At 44.6% G+C, this 25,852-nt stretch overlaps 1 protein-coding gene across 3 annotated transcripts in view; it reads right to left on the reverse strand.

Annotated features, from left to right (window-relative positions):
- Positions 1 to 7,234: 7,234 nt before the first annotated feature.
- LOC133066344 (death-associated protein kinase 2-like) overlaps positions 7,235 to 25,852 on the reverse strand; it is a 108,910-nt gene continuing 90,292 nt past the window's right edge. For all 3 annotated transcript variants that reach the window (XM_061157335.1, XM_061157334.1, XM_061157336.1), the window contains 3 exons: positions 21,749 to 21,897; positions 8,537 to 8,582; positions 7,235 to 7,702 (listed from right to left, as the gene is read on the reverse strand). In XM_061157335.1, coding sequence (XP_061013318.1) covers positions 21,834 to 21,897 — 64 coding nt within the window. In that variant the 3' untranslated portion in view covers positions 7,235 to 7,702; positions 8,537 to 8,582; positions 21,749 to 21,833. The remainder of the gene's footprint in view (positions 7,703 to 8,536; positions 8,583 to 21,748; positions 21,898 to 25,852) is intronic.

The raw sequence follows: 25,852 nt of genomic DNA on the forward strand, positions 1-25,852 counted from the left end.
ATATTAAAAGAAGGACAGCGGTGGCTGTCCAAAGCTAGAAAAGAGACTGTGTTAAAGATCCCTAAGCCCCAGAGTCAACGCGGAATTAGAGAATTTCTGGGGTCAGCTGGATTCTGTAGAGTATGGATCCCAGGTTTTGCTGAAATGGCAAAACCACTATACCAGGCAACAAAAGAGACTATACCATTTGCCTGGACAGAGGAAATGGATAAAGCCTTCCAGGACATTAAGGCAGCCCTCTTGTCAGCCCCTGCCCTAGGTCTACCTGACGTCACTAAGCCCTTCCTTCTCTATGTAGATGAGAACAGAGGGGTAGCCAAAGGCGTGTTACTCCAGAAACTGGGACCTTGGAAAAGACCAGTGGCATATCTTTGTGGCTAGTGGATGGCCCCCCTGCTTGCGTATGGTGGCTGCTGTGGCCTTGTTAGTAAAAGACGCTGGCAAATTAACCCTGGGACAAGAACTGCAAATAACAACCCCACATGCCATAGAGGGTATATTGAGACAGCCTCCAGATTGATGGATCAGTAATGCTAGACTGACCCATTACCAGGGACTACTACTAAACCCTACCAAGATCATTTTTCAGCCGCCAACTACTTTGAACCCAGCCTCACTCCTGCCGGATCCAGACCTGGACGCTCCACTACATGACTGTGCTGACATCCTGGCTCAGGTATGTGGGATCCGAGCTGATCTGAAAGACGTCACCGTTCCGGATGCTGAACTGACTTGGTACACGGATGGGAGCAGCTTCGTACAAACTGGACAAAGGTATGCGGTTGCGGCTGTGACCAACGTGAAAAAAAATGCAGGATCTCATCAGAACTGCAACGATTGTCGTCAAAGACTACGGGGCGAAAATAGAAAACATTGTCTCAGACTGTAAGGCTTGCCTGCTAACAAACCCAACCAACACTTCAGGAGCAGCTAAACGAGCCAGAAAAAGGGGAACACGCCCTGGAGCCTACTGAAAAGTAGACTTTATGGAGGTAAAACCGGTACAATACAGATATAGATAGCTCCTAGTCTTCATAGATACCTTTTCTGGATGGGTAGAGGCCTGCCCAACAAAAACAGAGACAGCCCAGGTAGTAACAAAAAAACTCTTAGAGGAGATCCTGCCGCGGTTCGGATTCCCTGCACAGGTAGGTTCCGATAACGGTCCCGCCTTTGTCTCCAAGGTAAGTCAGGGACTGGCGGCGGTTCTGGGGACAAATTGGAAATTACATTGTGCCTATCGACCCCAGAGTTCAGGGCAAGTAGAAAGAATGAACAGAACTTTAAAAGAGACCTTGACCAAATTAACCCTAGAGACTGGCGGGGACTGGGTGGTGCTCCTCCCCTTTGCCTTGTTCCAGGTGCGGAACTCACCTTACATGTTCGGGTTAACCCCCTTTGAAATTATGTTCGGGAGACCTCCCCCTATTGTACCTAGTTTAAAGGCTGATTTAGTAGCCGACTTGCCTGTTGATGCTCTGTTTTCCTCTCTCTGACTCCTCCAACGGGTGCACAAGGACATTTGGAAACGGCTAGAAGCCCTATACCTTACCAAGCCACCGCCTGAACTGCATCGTTTTCGGCCAGGAGACTGGGTCTATGTGCAGAGACACCACTCAGGCACCCTCGAACCATGCTGGAAAGGACCCTACTCTGTCATCCTAGTCACACCAACGGCCCTCAAGGTAGATGGTATTTCAACATGGGTCCACTTCTCGCATGTGAGGCCTGCTGATCCTTTCACCGACCTCCACGAGGTTCTGCCACAATGGAGAGTCTCCAAACATCCGGACAATCCACTCAAGCTAAAACTCTGGAAAAGCCCCAAAGAAGCATCTCCCTCCTAAGGTACTTTGTACTCTGGGCAGACTTCCAGGGGATTGCCTCAGCCAATCCTCATCATCCGGTTAACATGACCTGGATAGTCTACAACCCTGAGACTGGAGAAATACTTAATTCGACTTCCAACGTAGCCCCCAAAGGGACATGGTGGCCCATACTGACCTTTGATTTGTGCGTCCTGGCGGCCGACAATAACGGCTTCCATGGTCCCAGCCAACTGACCAACTTTTTTGCTCATGGCTCCTATGGCTTATTCACCCGTAACTGTGAGGGTAAGGGCCCACAGTATTTAGAACAAGTGCCTGTCTATGTCTGCCCAGGGGGAGGAAGGGATCGGAACCAAATTGAAAAATGTGGGGAAGTTGACTTTTTTTATTGCGCCGCTTGGGGATGCGAAACCTCGGAATGGTCCCTTGGCCCATCAATCCTGGCAACGACCTCATTCAGATAGAATTACCCCAGAATACCCCAAAATGCAGGTCTCAGGGAATATCGCCTAAACCTGGACAATGTTTTCCATTACAGATTAAGTTCACAGATAAAGGGAAAAAGTTTACCAGGTGGGATGTAGGCCGAGCCTGGGGCCTACGTCTTTATAAGACTGGGTTTGACAATGGAGTCCGATTTGAACTTAAATTAAAGATGGGACCGCTCTACTTGACCCCCAAGGTAGCTTTGGGACCAAACCAGGTGATAGCCCCAAAACCTCCCTCCCAGGTGGTAACCCCAAAACCTCCCTCCCAGAACCAAAGTCGGGATACTGGGCCTACTCCACACACTCCTCCCATAGCTGACATGTCTCCACCTACAGACCCCCTTATAAAGATAGATTTAATACTGTCCACCTAATGTTACTCAGATCTCAATATTCGACTGTCTCCACAGATGATATAGTTGACTCTGTAGAAGACCCATGATTGGGCCTTCCCTAGAAACTAGAAGAGGGGGAAATGTGAAACCCAAACGACTCCATTTTAGGATAGCACTGCCATTTTGAGTGAAACCCCCTCCCGAGGAGAGAAAACGAAATTTAAAGAGAAAGAAACTCAACGAGCCAATCAGGGGAGGACAGGAAAGTCCCTCCCCCCTTACTCTAACCCACCAGTCAGTAGCTAACAAGACACCCTTAGTTGAAGAATTAACCAATCCCCTTAAGCTTCCCTTCCCGCTTCCCCTGCTATACAGTATAAAAATGATTCGCCTCTTTCACGGGGGACTCCTTCGCCATTGTGTGAAGAGAGTCCCTGCTCGAGCTTGTAATAAAGTTCCTCACTGCTTTTGCATCGATCCGCGGCTCCTGTGGTGTTTGGTGGGATTCCGCGATCCGGGTACAACACCAGATGTTCAAGCTGGTTTTAGAAAAGGCAGAGGAACCAGAGATCAAATTGCCAACATCTGCTGGATCATTGAAAAAGCAAGAGAGTTTCAGAAAAACATCTATTTCTGCTTTAATGACTATGCCAAAGCCTTTGTGTGGATCACAATAAACTGTGGAAAATTCTGAAGGAGATGGAAATACCAGACTACCTGACCTGCCCCTTGAGAAACCTGTATGCTGGTCAGGAAGCAACACTTAGAATTGGACATGGAACAACATGTTCCAACATGTTCCAACAACATGGTTCCAAATAGGAAAAGGAGTACGTAAAGGCTGTATGTTGTCACCCTGCTTTTTTAAGTTATATGCAGAGTACATCATGAAAAATGCTGGGCTGGTGGAAGGAAAAGCTGGAATCAACATTGCTGGGAGAAATATCAATAACCTCAGATGTGCAGATGACACCACCCTTATGGCAGAAAGTGAAGAAGAACTAAAGAGCCTCTTGATGAAAGTGAAACAGGAGAGTGAAAAACTCGGCTGAAAGCTCAACATTCAGAAAACTAAGATCATGGCATCTGGTCCCATCACTTCATGGCAAATAGATGGGGAAACAATGGAAACAGTGGCTGACTTTATTTTTCTGGGCTCCAAAATCACTGCAGATGGTGACTGCACCCATGAAGTTAAAAGACGCTTACTCCTTGGAAGGAAAGTTATCACCAACATAGACAACATATTAAAAAGCAGAGACATTACTTTGTGAACAAAGGTCCGTCTAGTCAAGGCTATGGTTTTTCCAGTGGTCATGTATGGATGTGAGAGTTGAACTATAAAGAAAGCTGAGTGCCGAATAATTGATGCTTTTGAACTGTGGTGTTGGAGAAGACTCTTGAGAGTCTCTTGGACTGCAAGGAGATCCAACAGATTAGTCCTGGGTGTTCATTGGAAGGACTGATGTTGAACTTCAAACTCCAATACTTTGGCTACCTGATGCAAAGAGCTGACTCATTTGCAAAGACCCTCATGCTGGGAAGGTTTGAGGGCAGGAGTAGAAGGGGACAATAGAGGATGAGATGGTTGGATGGCATCACCAACTCAATGGAATGGGTTTGGGTAGACTCCAGCAGTTGGTGATGGATAGGGAGGCCTGGTGTGCTGCAGTTCATGGGGTCCCAAAGAGTTGGACACAACTGAGCGACTGAACTGAACTGGACATTAGTTATTGGACTAAATTAATCTTCTTGATGTAGTTGGGCAATTCCTACCATGCAAGTCTTGCTGGAGATAGCCAGACTCCTCATACAGGTCATATGCTCCATTCTCTCACCTCCCTGGCAGCCAGGGCTTAGACATGGGACTTGGGACCACTAGAGACCCCATCTCGGACACTGTAGTTGGAGTGAGTCACACAAAATAGCACAGATAAAAAAGATCACATTCTGACAGTAGCAGAGAGTTACAGCTCACTTTGAAGTGCAGCAGGGCAGCAGGATGGGGGTGCCTGCAGCAGAGACTCACTTCTGGCTGTATCATCAGTGGTTTCCTTGTCAGGCAGTTCCTTAGGGGGATGATCTTGTCTTTGGTTCTGGTTGACCAGCCTCCATACCTACCTAGCTAGGACAAGGTCAGACACTAGACAAGACAGTTGGCATCACTCACTGCCTGCAAGGGAGAGGGATCAAAGGCAGGAGTCAATAGTATGAACTCTAGGAGGACAGACAGTGGCTGATCCATCTCTGAATCCTGAGCATTTAGGACAGTGCCTGAAACTTAAAAAGTGCTCACTAAATATCTGCGGATGAGAGCACCCCTGAGTAAGCGCATGAATTGGTGAGAGCATACACTAGGGACCTCTGATTTCAATCAGCCCCAGCCACCTGAAACTGACAATGAGAGTTTTATGTATCAGGGTCTCATTAGAAGAAGACAGAAAGAGCCCTACTCTGGAAGCCCTAGATAAGGCTTCCTGGGGTTCCCAGACCATCAAGTACTTGGTCAGTACTTGGGTATCAGTATGTATTTGACTCTGGTCCATGAGCCCCAGAGCCCACTCAGAAGCTTGTCACTTCTTTCAGAAGCTGACAGCTGGTCAAGAAGCATGTTTGTGTGCACATGTATGCAAGTGGTGGCAGAATATGGGACAGGGTATACACTAGGTACTATTAGCTCTTGCCTTGGATCCCAGAATACCATGAAACTGGAAACTTAGCGTTGGTCCTAAGGACCTTTCCTGGTGGATTTGTAATTTATTTATTTATTTGACCGTACCCTGAGGCATGTGGGAGCTAGTTCCCTGACCAGGAATTGAACCTGCACCCCTTGCAGTGGAAGTGCAGAGTCTTAATCACTGGACCAACAGGGAAGTCTCTGGCTTTGTAATTTAGAAAGAAGTGATTACAATAATGACTAAAAATCAGCAATATTACTAATATTTATGTATGCTGGGTGACAGATTTTTAAAGATCTGGAAGAAAGAGAGGAGCCAGTGAGAACTTTCACAGCAAAAGATTAAGAATCGACAGTGAAATTTCCACAAATCTGGTGCACTGATGCCACAATGTCAGTGGTTTCTCTGACAGCAGCAACTTTTAATCATCTCAACATCGTGGGGATAAAGCTCTGCTGTGACCGTCCCACAGTGCAGAGCCTCAGCAGAAGCCAAGATTGTTTCAACAGGATTTCTGTAAAGGATGTTGTGTCAGAACTGGTTTTATTTGTGTCCCCCACCCCCATTAATCCTTTGACGTCTTCCCTGGAGGCTCAGTGGTAAAGATTCTGCCCACTGATGCAGGAGACAAGACTTCAATCCCTGGGTCAGGAAGATCTTCTGGAGGAGGAAGTGGTAACCCACTCCAGTATGCTTGCCTGGAAAATCCCATGGACAGAGGAGCCTGGTGAGCTACAGTCCATGGGGTTGCAAAAGAGTTGGACACAACTTGGAGACTAAACAACAACAATCCTTTGAAACTTTGTTGAGAAGGCCTGATCTTTCTCTGCCCATGGTGAAGACTGGGACAGACATATGACTTCTGTCTGAGTATGCCATCCTATCACTTTTAACCATGCAATCTCATGGCACTGAAGTATCTAGTCACATCTAATAGTCAAAACTACAAACTTGGGACTTCCCTGGTGGTCCGTGGGTTAAGACTTTGTCTTCCAATACATGGAGAAAGCAATGGCAACCCACTCCAGTACTCTTGCCTGGAAAATCCCATGCACGGAGGAGCCTGGTAGGCTGCAGTCCATGGGGTCGCACAGAGTCAGACACGACTGAAGCTTAACAGCAGCAGCAGCTTCCAACACAGGGGGTGCAGGTTCGCTCACTGGTCAGCGAGCTAAGGTCCCACATGCTTTGTAACCGAACAGCCAGAACATAACACAGAAGCAATACTGCAACAAATTCAATAAAGACTTGAAACATGTCCACATTAAGAAAAAAAGTCTTAAAAAACAAAAGCCAAATAATGTTAATTTTTAAAAAAATGGCATCAGCTCTTTGCTAACTTGAGCTTGCTTCAGGCTTGAAACCTCGAGCAGTTCTGGCCCTCTTCCCATTTGTTTCTTATTTATAAATGTATCCAGAATTCTTCTTGAAGGAAAGCAGGGCCCAGGCCTGATCTTAAGGGCTCTTTTTGGTTCTTTTTTTTTTTTGAAATAAATGTTTAAAATATTAACTGACTCATTCACTCATTCATTCATTCATGGCTGTGCTGGGTCTTTATTGCTGCACATGGGCTTTCTCGAGTGGCCGCGAGCAGGGGCTACTCTTCACTGCAGGGTGCAGGCTTCTCATTGCCCTGGCTTCTCCTGTTATGGAGCACTCGCTCTAAGAGTGTGGGCTTCAGTAGTTGCAGAACACTGGCTTAGTTGGTCCATGGCATGTGGAATCTTCCCAGACCAGGGATCGAACCTGTGTCCCTGTGTTGGCAGAGGAATTCTTAACCACGAGACCACCAGGGAAGCCTTAGCTCTCCTATCTCTGATTCTACATAACAATCAGAAAATAAAGGTTTGGAAGTATCTTTGAGTGTTTACACTGAAATTAACAATTAAATAAAAACATTCTAATGTGTGTACAAGAATCATCTCTGTTTTATTTATTTTACAGAGTAATGGTTTAAATTGAATACACTTGGGCACAGTAATATTTTCACATGAAAAGCATCAGAATGGGCATCAGAAAAATAGCAACTCATCTTACACACAATAACTAGAAAATATCTTTGTCTGATTATTTAAGGGTTACAAATCCTGAGAATGTTAAGACATTGAACAAACTAGGTACTACCTTATAATTAAATCTTGCTTGGAAATCATCATTTAAAAAAATGCTCTGAGGTACAAATCACCTATGTATTAAACATGAATCTTTTACATTTTACAAAGACTTTAAACAAATATATCAAATGATTATACTTCAGTGGCTCTAAAACAGCTATCAGTCAGGTTCCAGGACACACTGTTCCACGATTTCCCGTAAGCTGGGGTTCTCCATGGCAGCCGCCACTCGCTCTTTGTCATTTATCTGCTTGTTGACTACAAAACACACACACACAAGTTAGCATAACTCTGTCAATATACAGCAACAGATAATATTTTTATTAGTTTGTTAAAACAGAATTCAACTCCTTGAAAACTTAATGCAGATGTTGGCTAAATATTTGTAAGTTTTGAAAGGAAGACTTAAAGAGAAAAAAAATTTCCTGTAATTTCAGTTTTGCTTTTCCTGAATTCCATCTCTGCTGTTTTTAAGTGATTGCCACCTTGTTTCTCTCTGTAGGCCAGAGAGTCTTTATATAAAAAAGCTTCTCAAAAAAAAAAGGGGGGTGTTCTTTACTCCCATTTTAATATATTAACCCAGGAAGACTCCATGCTTGCACTGCAGGGGGCGCTGTAGTTCGACCCCTGGTCGGGGAACTAAGATCCCACATGCCACAGAATATGGCCAAAAAAAAAAAAAAATTCAATATAACACATTTATCCAAACTCACAAAGACAACCCCTACCCCGAGATCCCCTAACGCTTTATTCTCTGGACCTTTGAATTCAGCTTCAAACATACAGCTCTCTCTCTTGCCACCAAAGAAAAGAGGCAAGCTCTCCTCAGAGTCTGTACGTCAAGGTTGCCAGAGCTGCACATTTTTTACAGATGTGTGGCCCCTGGACTAAACCAGTCAATATCCACAGGGCTTAATTCTAGTTCACCCAGCATTCCACTGAAAAAATTACTTTCTTCTCAAGGAAAAGCTAGTAGCTGATTTTGTACTCTTGCAAATGACCCAGTAGATGCTTGGCTGGTGGAAGAACCTAATATCCAAGATAAAGCACTATATAAAGCTGTTTTCTAATAATGGTTCAAAATTTACTTACTATCTTCCTCTGTTGAGTGGGTTCCTTCAGAAATGTAGATTTCCAACTAGGAAAAAAATACATTGAAAGCAAAACATTTAGATGAGTGAGGTGGAATATACAATGAACTCCAGAGCCTAGAGATGAAAGTCCAATCCTGTTTCCAACATCAAAGACTTGGGACACATCTTCACACTCTTTGCTAAAGTGAAGGCTTAAGTTACAAGGATTTTTTTTTTTTTTTGGTCACATGGGGAGAGTCTACAGGGGGTATTCTCATTATTTTTTTATAAACACAAACCTACGATTTTACACAGATGAGATCTCATACATGTTTTGCTCCAAAATCTCTCCCCTGTACTCTGCCTTTTCCTCCCAAATCGGTATCTAAACTTACTCCCTGCCCCACCCCAAAAGAAAGTCACTTTAATCTTGTGTACTTTCTTCCATATTTTTCTCTATACCCATGTAATTTTTCACAACACACATACCCACCAAGGCTGGAAATTTATTTTTATTGCATATTTTATAAAAATGGGTTCACGGTATATAGTTTTCAGTATCATCATTTTCTCATTTACTATTATCTTGATAAGTTTATTTTCAAGTACACCACTGGTTAAGCTATCCCTCTGGGTCCCGCTGCACTCACTTGCTCAAATGAGCTAACCTCCAAGAACCAGAGTTTTTAAGACAAACCCACAAAATTATTGCAAATATTGTGGTAACTAAATCATGCTATATGATAAAGATTTGTCTACTCTTCAGGGAACATTGGAGCACCTGATCTAATTCTCATATACTTATTCACTACTGAGACAAATGTTTTTCATGATGGGGAGAAATCATAACGTATTATGGCTATAAGAGACCTTAGAGACCATCTTGATCAGTTTTCTTTAAAATACAAAACAACATATAAATCCTGTCAATGTCATTAACAGTAAGTCTTATTGTGAACAACAAAGGAGGTGATACAAAATCAATCTATATTCATTTGGTGGTGTTGCTGTTTAGTCACTAAGTTATGTTTGACTTTTACAATGCCATAGACTGTAGAGTCATAGCCCACCAGGCCCCTCTGTCCAAGGGACTTCCCAGGCAAGAAGGCTGGAGTGGGTTGCCATTTCCTTCTCCAGGAGTTCTTCCTGACCCAAGGATCAAACCCACATCTCCTGCATTGGCAGGCGCATTCTTTACCACTGAGCTACCTGGGAGACCCCATATACTCATTTACTTTGGTAATTTAGGGAAATTTGTGAAATGCCAGGCTGGATGAAGCATAAGCCGGAATCAAGATTGCTGGGAGAAATATCAATAACCTCAGATAAGCAGATGACACCAGCCTCACAGCAGAAAGTGAAGAGGAACTAAAGAGCCTCTTGATGAAGGTGAAACAGGAGAGCAAAGAACCTGCCTGAAAATTCAACATTCAAAAAACTAAGATCATGGCATCCAGTCCCATCACTCCATGGCACACTGCAGATGAGACCACAGATAGCCCCTCCCCACCAGGCTCCAGTGCGCCCCAGGCCTGAGTCTGTCTTCATCTGGCATTCAAGGCCCTCCCACCTCTGGCCTGCATACACTGTGCTACATCCCGGCTGATTTTCATCACCCTTACCCCAACCTGCAATTCACTCTGCAAGAATGCCTTTCTGACAAGTTTCTTCCCCTCTGCTCTTCACCCAGCTCCACCACTTCCCTGCTGGAACCTCTCCTGTGACGACCCCCACCCTCCCACCCCCATCAACATACACAGCTAGTTGTTGCAGACCCAACAACTAGACCCAAGGGCCTGCACGGTATGTGGACATGCCTCTGGCAGAGAACCAACTGCACTACAATTGCCTCTTACATTTCCCCTCGCCAGTATCCGTGGCCCCACAGTGAGGATGGGGGCTTCGTCTCTCTTTTCCATTGCTCTACCCAAGAGTGGCTGCCATGTAGTAGGTGCTCAGGAATGGCCGATGGGATGCAGGTATGAATGAACCAATGCAGTCACATGCACATCTCTTGCACAACCTGTTTTTAGGGAATCAACATAGATAGAGACTTAGAACATGGCTTTGAATGCCAGTTTTGCCATTTACCAGCAGTCTAACACTGGGCAAGTTACTGAAGCTCTATCAGCCTCAGACTTCTCACTTGTGAATTAGGATTAACTGAAAACCTACCTCAAGAGGGTTACTAACAGGATCAAACAAGACACATAAAGTGGCCTGTTGCTGTTGTTGTTCAGTCACTAAGTCGTGTCTTACTCTTTGTGACCCCACAGACTGCGGCACACCAGGCTTCCCTGTCTTTCACTATCTCCTGGAGTTTGCTCACTCATGTCCTTTGAGTTGGTGATGCCATCCAACCATCTCATCCTCTGTCGCCCGCTTCTCCTCTTGCCCCCAGCCTTTCCCAGCATCAGGGTCTTTTCCAAAGTCAGCTCTTCGCATCACGTGGTCAAAGAATTGGAGCTCAGCTTCATCATTTGTCCTTCCAGTGAACATTCAGGGTTGATTTCCTTTAGGATTGACTGGCTTGATCTCCTTGCTGTACAAGGGACTCTCAAGAGTCTTCTCCAGCACCACAGTTTGAAAGCATCAATTCTTCAGGCCTCAGCCTTATTTATGGTCCAACTCTCACATCTGTACATGACTATTGGAAAAACTGTAATTTTGACTATACAGAGCTTTGTCAGCAAAGTGATGTCCCTGCTTTTCAATATGCTGTCTAGGTTTGTCACAGCTTTTCTTCCAAGGTGCAAGTGTCTTTTCATTTCATGGCTGCAGTCATCGTCTGCAGTGACTTTGGAGCCCAAGAAAATGAAATCTGTCACTGTTTCCACTTTTTCTCCATCTATTTGCCATGAAGTGATGGGACCAGATGCCATGATCTTAGTTTTTTGAATGTTGAGTTTTAAGCCAGTTTTTTCACTCTCCTCTTTCACCTTCATCAAGAGGCTCTTTCGTTTCTCTTCACTTTCTGCCATTAGGGTGGTATCATCTGCATATCTGAGGTTATTGGTATTTCTCCCAGCAGTCTTGATTCTGGCTTGTGCTTCATCCAGCCTAGTATTTCACATGATATACTCTGCATATAAGTTAAACAGGCAGGGTGACAATATACAGCCTTGATGTACTCCTTTCCCAATTTGGAACCAGTCCTTTGTTCCATGTCTGGTTCTAACTATTGCTTCTTGTCCTGAATACAGGTTTCTCAGGAGGCAGATAAGTCAGCTGGTCTGGCATTTCCTTCTCTTTAAGAATTTTCCACAGCTTGTTGTGATCCACACAAAGGCTTTAACACAGTCAATGAAACACAAGTAGATGTTTTTTGGAATTCCTTTGCTTTTTCAATGATCCAGCGGGTGTTGGCAATTTGACCTCTGGTTCTGTGGTCTGTGCCACATGACAACTAGCATTTGCCATGAGTTCTTCCCACACATCACCTTATTAGATCCTCAAGGCCACCCAGCTATGAATGCCCAGTGCCTCCATCTAGCCAGGGAAGAACCTGGGTCTTAATTCAGACATTCTGAGCCCCAAGCTGTGCTTTGGGGGCCCCATCTGAGCTAGTTACCCACTGGAATCTACTGGAGACTGTGTTAAAAAAGACCAAACCAATTAAATCAACTCACTGGGAGTGAGGCTCCAGAATTGGTTTTCTAAAACAAGTTCTGCAAGGAAGTCATCATCAGGGTGCTCAGTGTTTGGGGAACCAACACTAGAGAAGGCCTCTCTTAGACAGAATTGGGTTTGAACTCCACTTCTGCCCCAGGCTAGCTGTGTGACCTTGGCAATTGACTCACCACTTGGCCCCTCATCCACAAAACAGAAATATTAACATGGTACTGGGTTCTCAGGAGGCCCTAAGAGCCCTTGAGGAACCTCCCCTTTCTATACAATAGCCATGACCATGGAACCTTTCTCACAGGGTCTGTCGTGTGGATTAAAGGAGTAGATAAACACAAGCAGAGCACTCAGAGATGAGCCTGCATGTTTACTACAGCCCTTAACAAATGCTGGCTGCAGCATTACTGTTACACCACTGCCGTTACCACAACAATCAGCCTGCATATAGCACTGTCCTGTTTACAAAATGCTTTCACCTCCAGGGTCTCAGAGAGCTTAGGGTAGGCTAAAGCTGGTGCCTACTGGCTCATGAGAAACTGCTGCTAAATTTGCAGGAATCTGTGAGCCAGGTGTTAAACTGAGCCATGTAAGAATATTGTTTTAATATTAAAAATTAAATTATGGAAATATGTTTAATTAAATTATATTTAAAACACTTACAACTTATTGCTTCTAATTTCTACTATATTTTATTATCTTTTATGTTCTTGAAGTTATTTAATGCCTTTTCTCTCTGAACAGAGATCATGGTATGTTACTACATCATGGTATGTTACTGCACCCCTCTTCCCAGTTCTAGTCAGTGTCAGCAATATTGGTACCTTGAAATTGGCCACAGCAGGTATATTTACACCACAGAAACTGGCAGACAATACAAATCAGGACGTGAATTCTTGATTCTAGACTTAGGAAGTGCTAAAGATCACTTAATAACAGAGATTAAACTTATGTGTGCTGTGTCTCTAGCTATTATTTTGTGCTACCAGAGAAAACCGAGGAAATATTTTTTAATATTCAGAAATTATTATCCAATTCAGAAAAGAAGCCACTCACATCACTGAAGTTGTGAAGTTCCAATGCACAAGCAGTATTCATTGCTTCACTTTCACTTTACTTACTAACATAAACAAAAATACCAACCAACAATCCTGTTGGAAACTACACTCATCTGTCTACTGCATCCATAGGTTGGCCACAGATACAACCAACTAAGTGTTCTGTGAGAATCAATTTATTTTGTGAAGTTAACAAAATAAAGTGTTACATATTTTATACTTGTAAATTATATTATAAACCTTTATATCAGTAGAATTTATAGTAATCTAGTGTGTGTGTACATGTATTTGTTTACTGGAGTCCAGCTATTACCAGAAAACCACTGCACAGATTCTGAATAGACTAATTACTGTTTTACTAATTCCTAAATTTTACTCATTCCTAAATTACTAAATTCCTCACCAGTTTCCCAGGTGAGGAAACCAAGGATCAGAGAAGTTAAGTAACTGCTTCAAGGCCACACGACTACCAAGTGGTGCTGCTAGGTTTTCACTCAGGGATTTTAGCGCCAAGATACCTGCTGTCTGCACCACCCTTCACCACTTCCAGAATCAGATTCTTTCACTCCTAGTGAGATCAGCTCAGAGGGAGGGCTGATGGTGGAGATGTGAATGGAACCTAAAAGGTACTATTTGAACACATGATACTTCAGTGGGAATCAGGCCTGGGCAGGGACCCAGAGAGGAGGACGATGGGCACCCGGCAGTAGCAGGGGTCTGGCACCTAACAGTGATGACAGAGGTAATAAGGACCAAACAGGAGGAGGGCACTGCATTTTTCTCTTAGTGTCCTCATCTGTAAAACAGGGATCATGGTATTTACTCCAAGTCAGACCAACTTCACACCCAGTGTCCTGCCCGCCCTGGGATTCTGCTCAGCCTACTGGCTGGAACACACTACCTTATTCATTACCCTCTTGGGTGTCTCTATGCCCACCTCCTTTTATGAATCCCTTTGGAGGAAAGAGAGGAATAGGGAGAAACATGGCCTCATAGGGAGGCTAGTTAAAATTCACAGCCATCACTTGTAATGAGTCTTGGAGTTTGCAGGACCCTTTCAGAAATACTGACTTCTCCCTGGCCCCTCACTCCTCTCCCAGGTGAGGAAGTGAGGGGCAATATTATCTCCACTTTCAAGGCCAGGAAAGGTCAGTCCATGACCTGCCCAATATCCCCTAGCAGCACTGAGACTCAAATGCAGGCTCTATCCACAATCCCCTTCTCTTTCTGCTTCCCATGTGGCCTCTTGCTGTATCTTATAAGAAGCAGTTGGTTGGTTTAATGCTCCCCATTTACCATCAAATTTCAACTCTTTCAATAATGGCTCTCCATAGTTGATTTTTTGCCACATTTTGTTTCCTTCCTCAATCATTTCGGAGCTCAGTGTCCTCACTTCACTTCTCCTCAGATCACTCTAGGGTGGCCTCATAGTAGTTGATGAAGCACCCAACATGCATTCCTAAGGGTCCAGGCTCCCAGGCTGATACCTGGGGCTTCATGAGATGAAGAGTTCATGGGGGCACACGCTGAGGCTGGGGCACAAACTAAGCTTTGGGTATGAGGACCAGGAAACAAGGTCCACCCTCAGAACACACACACAATGGTTAAGGAAATCAGGAGAGACTTACATAGAAGCCTCAATAGCAAAATAAATCATTACAGAGCAAACGTGTGCTGCTTGAGTTGAATGTAGAGTGAAAAAAGCAGGAGAGAAGATTGTAAAGGTTGTACAGTTCTCACACACACACACACACTGTTCATAAAAAGCTGGAGAAGATACACCAAAAAGTTAATAGTGATTATTTTGGAGTAGGGAGTCTGTAGGTAACTTCTTTGTATGTTTCTATATTTCCTATGACTTATTACTTTTTAAAAGAGCATAAACAACCATCAGTTTCATTTAAAAGATGCTTACTGAAGATCTTTGGTTCACCTCTTTCCCACATTCTTATCAATATCTCCAACTGGCTCACTCTCTCCTATTTATTCTCTCTCCTCTGCCAGGAGAATTTGCTTTCTAAATCAGAAATAGAATAATGTTTCTCTACCAATTAAAGGTCTTCCACAAATTACTGTTAATTTTTTTAAGTGTGATAACGGCATTATGGGTTGGTAAGAGACTGAATTTAATCTTGAGAGATGCTTATTGAAGTATTTAGAGTAAAGGGTCAATATAGCTAGAATTTTTTTTCAAATTATACCATAATTTTAAAAATTACATATATTTTACTATTTATTTTTAAATTTTTATTAAAGATATTTTAGACACACATATATGTATATATAATGCTTTTGCTCTGTGCTTAGTCTTTCAGTCATCTCTGACTCTTTATGACCCCATGGACTGTAGTCCGCCAGGCTCCTCTGTCCATGGGGATTCTCCAGGCAAGAATATTGAAGTGGGTTGTCATTTCCTTCTCCAGGGGATCTTCCCAACCTAGGGATCAAACCTGGGTCTCCCACATTGCAGGTGGATTCTTTACCCACTGAGCCACCAGGAAAGCCCAATGATGCTTTTATATAAATACAAATATAAAAATATATTTTTCTGTTTAAAGAAAGAGATAAAGCAAATGTGGCCAAATGTTGAATGGAGGAGGAAGGCACAATGGTGCCAGTTGTATTCTTAGTTTCTTCAAATGCTTTGAAATGTTTTCATAATAATAATAAAAAAAAAATTGACAAGAAAGTCTTCCACGGCTGTGACTGCCTATACCAACTTCTTGGTCTGCCCTAAACCTTTTCAATCTCACCCTAACCTATCTTGACAGTCAAAACCGTCAAGTCTTGGACTTCCCTGGTGGTCCAGTGGTTGCACATCTGCCTGCCAATGCGGGGGACAGAGATTCGATTCCTGGTCTGGCAAGACCCCAAAGGCTGCAGAGTAACTATGCACCACAACTAATGAGCCAACAAGTTGCAACTACTGAAGTCCACGTGCCGAGAGCCTGTGCTCCACAACAAGAGAAGCCACTGCAATAAGCAGCTCATGCACCACAACTAGAGAGTAGACCCTGCTCGCTGCAGCTAGAGAAAGCCCATGCATAGCAACAAAGACCCAGCACAGTCAAAAATAAATAAATACAATAAATTGTTTAAAAAACTGCCAAGTCTCACCTCTGTTTTATGCTCCAAGGTTTTAGTATGGAAATCATTTTACTCTTATAAGATCTACTTTCAAATGCATGCACATTTTATAGCAATTAATAGAGCACAGATTGATTTTTTAAGTATGAGGAATAATCTATTAGAAAGAAAAAGCAATGTAAACAGAAGAAAACTTAACTGTGCAAAAGACAAACTTATGGCACAGCATAGACCTTTGGATTAACTACGTGTAAAAGGCATGATGCAAGCGAGTACAAAATTTGCCCTGTTAGAATCTGGTGAAACAAAAGCTGGTGACACTCAGCTTTGTTAGTGTCTCCTCACTGGCTAAGTTCAAGTACTGTATGTTAATCACTCAGTCATGTCCCCGACTCTGCGACCCCATAGACTGTAGCCCACCATGCTCCTCTGTCCATGGAATCCTCCAGGCAAGAATACTGGAGTGGGTTGCCAGTCTCTTCTCCAGAAGTTCAAGTACTAGCCCTGTCATTTAATACCTGTGTGGTCTTGGACAAGTAATTTAACCTCTTTTAATCTCAAGTGCTTTATGTATAAAAAGTAAAAATATCTTTTACCTCAGTGGGTAGCCATGAGAATCAAATGAGAGGAGAGATGTGTAAGCGTGCTGTCCTCTAGAAAGTATCATGCACATTTAAAGCATTATTAGTGGGAATTCCCCAGTGGTTCAGTGGTTAGGACTTGCCGCTTTCACTATAGGGGCCCAGGTTCAACCTCTGGTCAGGGAACTAAGATCCCGCAAGCCATACAACATGGCCAAAATCAATAAATAAAAATAAAAGCACACTGGTGAAATTCTAATAAATAAGTTCTACTAAGCTAGTACCACTAGCTTCCCAGGTGGCACTAGTGGTAAAGAACCCTCCCGCCAATGTAGGAGACTTAAGAGACATGGGTTTGGGCCCTGAGTTGGGAGGAGTCCCGGGAGAAGGAAACAGCACCCACTCCAGTATTCTTGCTGGAGAATCCCAAGGACAGAGGAGCCTGGTGGGCTATAGTCCATAGGGTTGCAAAGAGTCGGACGTGACCAAAGTAACTTCGCACGCACACACACATAGTATCATTCTTATGAAAGCTTGATGAACAGAACCAACACATCATGAACATAAAGACAGCTCAAAGGATGATCAGGGCACAGAGGAATTTAGATTGTTGGGGTATGTTGCTCAGGAATTCACTCCTCCTAACACTGTTTATGTAAATCAAAAAGTCCCTTCACAGCTCTGGGTTCCTGGTTCATATACAATTTCATTCAGTTCTCATGGTGTGTTCTCATTGCTTAAAATACACATCAGATCTGAGAACCACCATCCATTTCTGAATTCTGAGGTTGGCTATGGGGAGGAATGGGGGAGACACACCCATACTCAGAGGGGAAACTCCCAAATCCAAAATACACAGAAAACCACACAGAAACGCCCTCTGCAAGGCCTTTATTGGTATGGGGTCACATACCAAGGTGAGGTTCCTGGGTGGTGTTGAGCCACATTTTCTGGTATCCATCCTCCAGATGGTACCTTGGGTGCTACCAAGGATGAGGGCAGCAGCCCAGTGTCACGTCCAGGGCAACATCATCCACCTGCACCCCTCTACCTACTCAGGCCAGCAGGCCTGTCCACGGTGGGTTTATAACACACGTCAAGGTGGTGTTCATTCTGCGTAGGCAGAGAGCTTACCCCTTGAAAGTGAGTGTCTCTTGGTGAGAATTGTGGTTAGCTTTTATTCCAGATGGCCTCGCCACCAGTCTCACTGCGGCCATCTCCCCGTAGAGGGTGGGTTCTTGTAAGGCAGGTGCCATATCTTATTGATGTTTGTCACCCTGCCCTTAATGAATAATACAAACAGTCCCTCAATATATGTCACGTCATGGAATTGAAAACTGCCCACAACCTCTTCTGCCTTTTCCAGGTGCTATCCATGTGTGCATCTGTCTTATTAAAGCATTCATTCCTTCATTCACTCATTCATCCAACACTGAGTAACTCACGTGTCAGGCACTGCACTAGAGACAAGAGCAGAAAGTCATGCACAGGAATCAATGCTCCCAGCAGAAGTCTGTACAAGGGGAAAGAGAAGCAAGGAAGCAGGCTAGCTCTTCGTTATGCTCTGGGAGGTGGCAAGGCATGGGAAAGGCTTCGCAGAGGAAATGTCATTTCTGTTCGACCTGGAGGACGAGCAGGAAGTCCGCAGGCAGAGAAAAGGAAGACTAGTAGCTTCCTGGATGTGCACAGCATGAACAGCACAGGGGAGGGGAGACAGGGCATTTATCTGTCATCTTGGTGCCTGGGGCTCGTGTTTTGGAGTGGGGAAAGGGGAATGAGGCCAGAACCGGGGCTCATTTGATAGGTTCATTTGTCCTGTGGGTGACAAGGATGCATCACAGATATCCAGGCAATAACATGCCATGATCTCTTTTCACCAAGACTGTTTACTGTACATCAATCTTTCCATTTATCTGCTCTCTGTCACAAGGCTGGGAGTATATCATAAGCAGGAATAGAGTCTCATCCTCCCTGGAACTAACACAATGGCTGACATGGGAGGAGAGGTCATTCCTATTCCAAAGGCCAGCCAGAGAGCTGACCCTCCTCCATCACCTGTTCCTTCCAGCTGGAAGGTGAGCATGGCGAATAGCTCATGAGTAAGGGCGTGAAGATAACATGGTGACTGAATTCATGGGGCGGCCAAGCTAGCCTGAGTCACTTGGCAAGAAGTAACAGAATACAAGAGGAGGGGAAGGCCGAGAACCCTCATGGAGAAGGAAAATCAGCAAGAGAAATGTGTTCATATAAAATGAATCATATATGGTGAGAAACAACATGGAATCAGGAAGTCCCCTCTAAGCCACCAGCTGGAACTCCTGCACGAGCCCCCCTAGCGGCAGGAAGTTCCAGCCAAGGGGAACACGTACTCACATTCTGGCTCCGGGAAGTCTAGTCAATCATGAGGTAATCCCACTGAGTTCCAGCTACTCATCACTTCTGAAGTTGCCCAGCTGGGCCTGGGCCAAGGGACCCATGGGAGGGGAGTCAGAAGGCTCAGAGTCCACACAATGCTAAGGATACGAGGCAGGGTGGGGGTTACCAGCATCTTCACCCTATCATCCAGGAGAAACCCAGACTGTCTCCAGGTTGTGGAAAATGTCCAGATTGAGCCCAGGAGCCAGACAAGAATCCCCCACCAGCAACCCCACCTAACAACCACGCTCAGCTCTCTGCTGGGCAACTTTGAACTGCACTAGCAGGCTTTGTCGGAGAAGGCAGTGGCACCCCACTCCAGTACTCTTGCCTGGAAAATCCCATGGACGCAGGAGCCTGGTAGGCTGCAGTCCATGGGGTCGCACAGAGTCAGACACGACTGAAGAGACTTAGCAGCAGCAGCAGCAGTCTTTGTTTTCCTACTCTAGCAGGGCCCAAAACAAGAGCTGTGTTTTCTTTTCCTCTGTTACGGGAAGGGAAATAACAGTACCAGCTACTATTACAGAGCATCTATCTAGTATCCAGCACTTAATCCTGCTTCTGTCTCATGTCTACAACTCTGACAGCTAAGTATTATTATTTGTGTTAAAGAACCCAATCTGGACCTCCTGGAGCCAGAAAAGACACAGAAAATAAGTCAACTATCCACAGCATTATCAGGAAGAAGTCACAGGTGAATCCAGGTAGCCCATTTCCTGCTTGGTGTATTATCATCCTGAGGTCCAAAGGCCAGCCCAGACCACACACTCCTTGATGACCCTGATTTGTACTCTGTGACACCCGAGCGAGACTCTGCAAGATAGCTTCTGTTGGAGGAATTCAAGATACTGCGACAATTAGACTAAGGAGGGGAGGCTCACAGCAGGTCATCCCACAGGGAAGAGAAGGAACTGGGCTGGAATCCATGTGTGGGATGTGAGCCCATGCCCTGGTGCAGCCAGTGAGACCCTAGGCACGCCAAACCCTCTCTGGGCCAGACCCCAAGCCAGTGCTTGGGCGTCTTCCTGGACTCTGCCTTCCCCCTCATCTCCCACATCTAACTAGGTACCTAATCAATCTTCAGAGCAACAGTAAAAGATCTTGAATCCATTCCTCCTCAAATTAATTTGGCACTTGCCACATCTCACCCAGATTACTGTCCCCATTCTATCTGTGCTCCCATTCAGAGGGATCGTTCTGAAATACACATCTGCTCTCTTCACCTCCCTGCTCACTTGGTCCCGTATCTCTAAGAGTAAAGTTCAAATTCCTTGGCTTAGCTCCCATACCCTGAGTCTGCCTCCTGCTCTCCCCCAGGTTCTCCATTCAGCACATTCAACCTTTGCCTGAACTACCCTGAATGCTATTTCAGGACCATGTATCTGCTGACCCCTCTTCCTTAGAAGGCCCTTTCCCTCTGATGATGCCTGATATCCTTCAAAATTCAACTCAAATACCACCTCTTCCAAGAAGTCCTCTTAGACACCAGAGTCTGACTTAGATGCTTTCTTATTTAGACGCCCAGCTCCCATGTACTTCCCCCTATCACAGCACTTAGAGTTATTGATCTCTCTTTTCTGATTCCTGCAGAAGTTCCTGGAAAAGAGGAACTAAGCTCAGAGAAGTCCTGAGTTGCTTTTGTACCTGTAGCAACACCCAGACACTCAGCACAGTGGTTGAGACACCACAGGAATTTCTGCACAGCAAAATGAGTGGGTCTCCTCCCTGGTAAGTGGGTCCCCCTGATCACAGGTTGGAGGATCTTTATGCTTCACCTGTCTGTAAAGGCTCAACAGTCTATGAACCTGAGCTCAGCTACTATGGGAACCAATCCTTTGACTCTGACCACACTCTTGCTTTGTGAAGTTCTATGTGGTCACCATGGACTTTCTCAACCCTGAACGCCAGTGACCACCAATGATCAGCGGCCCCTGGAAGCAGTTTCACGGCTACAGGAAGGGGTGGGGTGGGGGAATGCAGCCAGTGGTCACTGGGCTCTAAGATTTCCAACCTCTGGTCAAGGGATGCTGGTCGCTGTGCTGGGTTCAGAACGCCAGGCAACCTCAGCAGTACTCATCTGAAGGCATCTAGCTCTGCTGGCTCGGGAATGAGCTCTTGGTTACTGAAAAGTTCAGTCTTGTGAAATGGGTTTTGTTTCACATTTCCTGTCCATGGCTCACTTATTTAAAAATTACACCCCAAGTGCTCCCTGAAAGAGATAAGGTACCTGTAGTCTGATTCAGAAGCTTCTTGCCATCAGCCCCTACATGAATGAAACCTGATCTGTGGAATGAAACTCAGGACAGGGACACTCCTGGGCCATCATTTCTTTTCCAGGAGCTCAGAGTCTTCAACTGTAAGATGAGGGAGGAAGGTCAAGTGAGTGCTGACCCCTCCTGGCAATGACATTTGGAGAGACTGGGTCCATTCTTCCTGAACTGACTCTTTTCCCTTCCCCCCGTCACTGACCTTGAGATCAAAGTGAGCGATTTTCTTGGCATGAAGGTAGTTCACCCCTTCCAGGATCTGCTTAATGAAGCCGGTGGCCTCCTCCTCACTCAGGGATTCCTTCTGGGCCAGGAAGTTGAAGAGCTCTCCTCCGGACACTCTGCAAGACACTGGTAGGGAGGGCCCGGGCCCAGTCAGTCCCATGTGCCAGAAGCCCAAGCCCCTGCCCTCGCCCTGCCCCCAGGCACTCTGCAGGGCAGAAGCCCCTCACCCACCTCTCGGGCTCAGTCCAGCCAGCACAGAGACTGACTTTGCTACTACTTCTAACTGCTGTGTTCCCTTTGGATCACAAGAGGTGGAACCCTCAGGTGACAGCAAAAGGGCCTCTGCTAACACTCGAGGCTCAGGTCCCTGGTTACCCTGGGTGCTCTCCCGCCATATGACTGAGGTGACCAAGGACAGAAAAAAGTGCTATGTGGGATAACAAAGAGGAACATATGCTGGGCCAGAAAATGGAGACTTAGTTTCCAGTCCAGCCCTGCTACTGGCTTTGGACAACTCCCTGTCCCACCTACTCTAGGCAGGCCTCAGTTTCCTCACCTGCAAAATGGACAGACTGACCATGATTGTTCACAAAGCCCCTTTCTGTGACTTTATAGAAGGCATGACCTCTTCAAAGGCATATCCCTACCTTAACCATTGAGATCCATCCTTTATATTCATCTTTCAAAACTCTAAAATACTGCTTTTGTCCTCACACTCCACTTTCCAGTACGTTATGGTTGATGTGGCAGGAAGAGAGACCAACAGAGCAAAAAGAATCTCCCTTGTAAAGACTAGTTTACAGTTTTACCTGAATTCGGGATTTAGGGTTGCCAGACAAAATGGGAGATTTTTATTTGCTAAATCTGGCAGTCCTACTGGGCGTGTTTGGCCTCTGACACATGCTGAAGTATCTAGCCGGCACATCTCAGGAACTGGGACATAGTCAATGCTCACCCAAGGAAAAGATCTCAGGAAGGGATCAGGGCCAGGGGATCCAGGAACTCAGGATCACCTGGAAAACTTGTTTAACATGCGCATTTTCAGGTCCTACCACAGACCCTACCAAATTAGATTCTCCAGCAGCAAGGCCTCAGAACCTGTATTTTTGTAATAATAGCAACATAATAATGGTAATTGATAGTCATTGAATACTTCGAGCATTATGTATACTTTTTGCACATTATCTCATTTAATCATCACAACACCCTGTGAGCTAAAGGATTATTATTTTGCTATCTCACAGTTGAAGAGACAGGTTCAGAGAGGTTAAGTCACTTGTCCAAGGTCAAACAGTCAGTAAGTGGTAGAATCAAGATTCAAACCCAAGCAGAATGACTCTCAACCACTATACCTTAAGAGACCTCAGATGATCTTTTAATGGCTTCTGTCCATTTGGGGAATCATTCATGCCCTGTCACCTAGTCCATCCTAATTAAAGAGCCTCAAAATCTTTTTTCCTTTCTTTAAAAATATCCATACATGGATCCACTCATCAATCTTAGCATCATGAGAAACAGAACAACTGGACATGCCATGATACAATAGGGAATACACAGCAACACCTACAAAGTAATACAACTTGAAAAATTGAAACTAAATCTTAGCCTAAGCATCTTGTTATAAAATCACTGTTGTTGAGAAAAGGAAAACTCAAAGTCACCCCAAGCCCTGGGCTGTCCCCTGACATCGCCGTCCAGCTACATGAGTGCCCTCTCACCCTGGGCTGCCAGCGTCTGGCTGGTTCTCTCCCCGGCTACATTACCTTTTGCTCTCACAGCACTGTGTGCAAGAAAGACATTCAAGAGAAGGTGGATGAATAAAAGAACAAAGGAAAGAAGACATTTAAAATAGCAACACAGCAAGACTTCACTGGCAGTCCAGTGGTTAAGACTCTGCGTTCCCAATGCAGGGGCATGGGTTCCATTCCCACAAGCTTCAAGGTGTGGCCAAAAAATAAAATAAAATAAAACTTAAAAGAAAACACTAACATGGCACAGAATATTCTATATCATAGAGAAGTGAAACCTTGGCATTTGCAAGAGACCTGTTGGAGTCCTTGGCAAATTTTCCAATCCACAGTGTCCCCTGGGAACACACAGGACCCAGCCCAACCTTTGTTCTCATACTTGCAGCCTTGCTGGGTTGTGGGAGGCTGTGACCTCGGGCATATACTGCCCTTCCTACCTTAAACTGAATGATGCATAAAGGTAAAAGAATATCATGATAATGGAGATGTGTCCTGTCACCCAAAGTTACTGATGTAAGGCCCTGGCTGGGTGAGGACTTGGGGTAGGGGCTCAGTAATCAGCTGCTCTACCTGAAAGTGTGATCCGGTCAAAAGACCCGGACAGACATGGTCTCCTTTGGATGAAGAGAGGAACAGCTATGGTGGCCCTCAGAACTGCCCCTGGAGAGTTGGAAAGTGGGAGGCTGATGATCCTGCTGGGGTGACGGTCCCAACCCTGACACCCAGGCTGGGAACACGTGCATCAGCTCTCAGGCATGTGTTCTCAAGGGTATCAAGAAGCCTGGGTTTTACTGATGAAAGAAATCAAAGAGGACACAAACAGATGGAGAAACATACTGTGTTCATGGATTGAAAGAATCAATATTGTCAAAATGGCTATTCTACCCAAAGCAATCTATAGATTCAATGCAATCCCTATCAAGCTACCAACGGTATTTTTCACAGAACTAGAACAAATAATTTCACAATTTGTATGGAAATACAAAAAACCTCGAATAGCCAAAGTAATCTTGAGAAAGAAGAATGGAACTGGAGGAATCAACCTGCCTGACTTCAGACTCTACTACAAAGCCACAGTCATCAAGACAGTGTGGTACTGGCACAAAGACAGAAATATAGACCAATGGAACAGAATAGAAAGCCCAGAGATAAATCCACGAACCTATGGACACCTTATCTTTGACAAAGGAGGCAAGGATATACAATGGAAAAAAGACAACCTCTTCAACAAGTGGTGCTGGGAAAACTGGTCAACCACTTGTAAAAGAATGAAACTAGAACACTTTCTAACACCATACACAAAAATAAACTCAAAATGGATTAAAGATCTAAATGTAAGACCAGAATCTATAAAACTCCTAGAGGAGAACATAGGCAAAACACTCTCCGACATGAATCACAGCAGGATCCTCTATGACCCACCTCCCAGAATATTGGAAATAAAAGCAAAAATAAACAAATGGGACCTAATGAAACTTAAAAGCTTTTGCACTACAAAGGACACTATAAGTAAGGTGAAAAGACAGCCCTCAGATTGGGAGAAAATAATAGCAAATGAAGCAACAGACAAAGGATTAATCTCAAAAATATACAAGCAACTCCTGCAGCTCAATTCCAGAAAAATAAATGACCCAATCGAAAAATGGGCCAAAGAACTAAACAGACATTTCTCCAAAGAAGACATACAGATGGCTAACAAACACATGAAAAGATGCTCTACATCACTCATTATCAGAGAAATGCAAATCAAAACCACAATGAGGTACCATTACATGCCAGTCAGGATGGCTGCTATCCAAAAGTCTACAAGCAATAAATGCTGGAGAGGGTGTGGAGAAAAGGGAACCCTCTTACACTGTTGGTGGGAATGCAAACTAGTATAGCCACTATGGAAAACAGTGTGGAGATTTCTTAAAAAACTGGAAATAGAAGTGCCATATGACCCAGCAATACCACTCTTGGGCATACACACTGAGGAAACCAGATCTGAAAGAGACACGTGCACCCCAATGTTCGTCGCAGCACTATTTATAATAGCCAGGACATGGAAGCAACCTAGATGCCCATCAGCAGATGAATGGATAAGGAAGCTGTGGTACATATACACCATGGAATATTACTCTGCCATTAAAAAGAATCCATTTGAATCAGTTCTAATGAGATGGATGAAACTGGACCCCATTATACAGAGTGAACTAAGCCAGAAAGATAAAGATCATTACAGCATACTAACACATATATATGAAATTTAGAAAGATGGTAATGATAACCCTATATGCAAAACAGAAAAAGAGACACAGATATACAGAACGTACTTTTGGACTCTGTGGGAG

The sequence above is a fragment of the Dama dama genome, chromosome 12 (genome assembly GCF_033118175.1).
Source record: "Dama dama isolate Ldn47 chromosome 12, ASM3311817v1, whole genome shotgun sequence".
Classification (NCBI taxonomy): domain Eukaryota; kingdom Metazoa; phylum Chordata; class Mammalia; order Artiodactyla; family Cervidae; genus Dama; species Dama dama.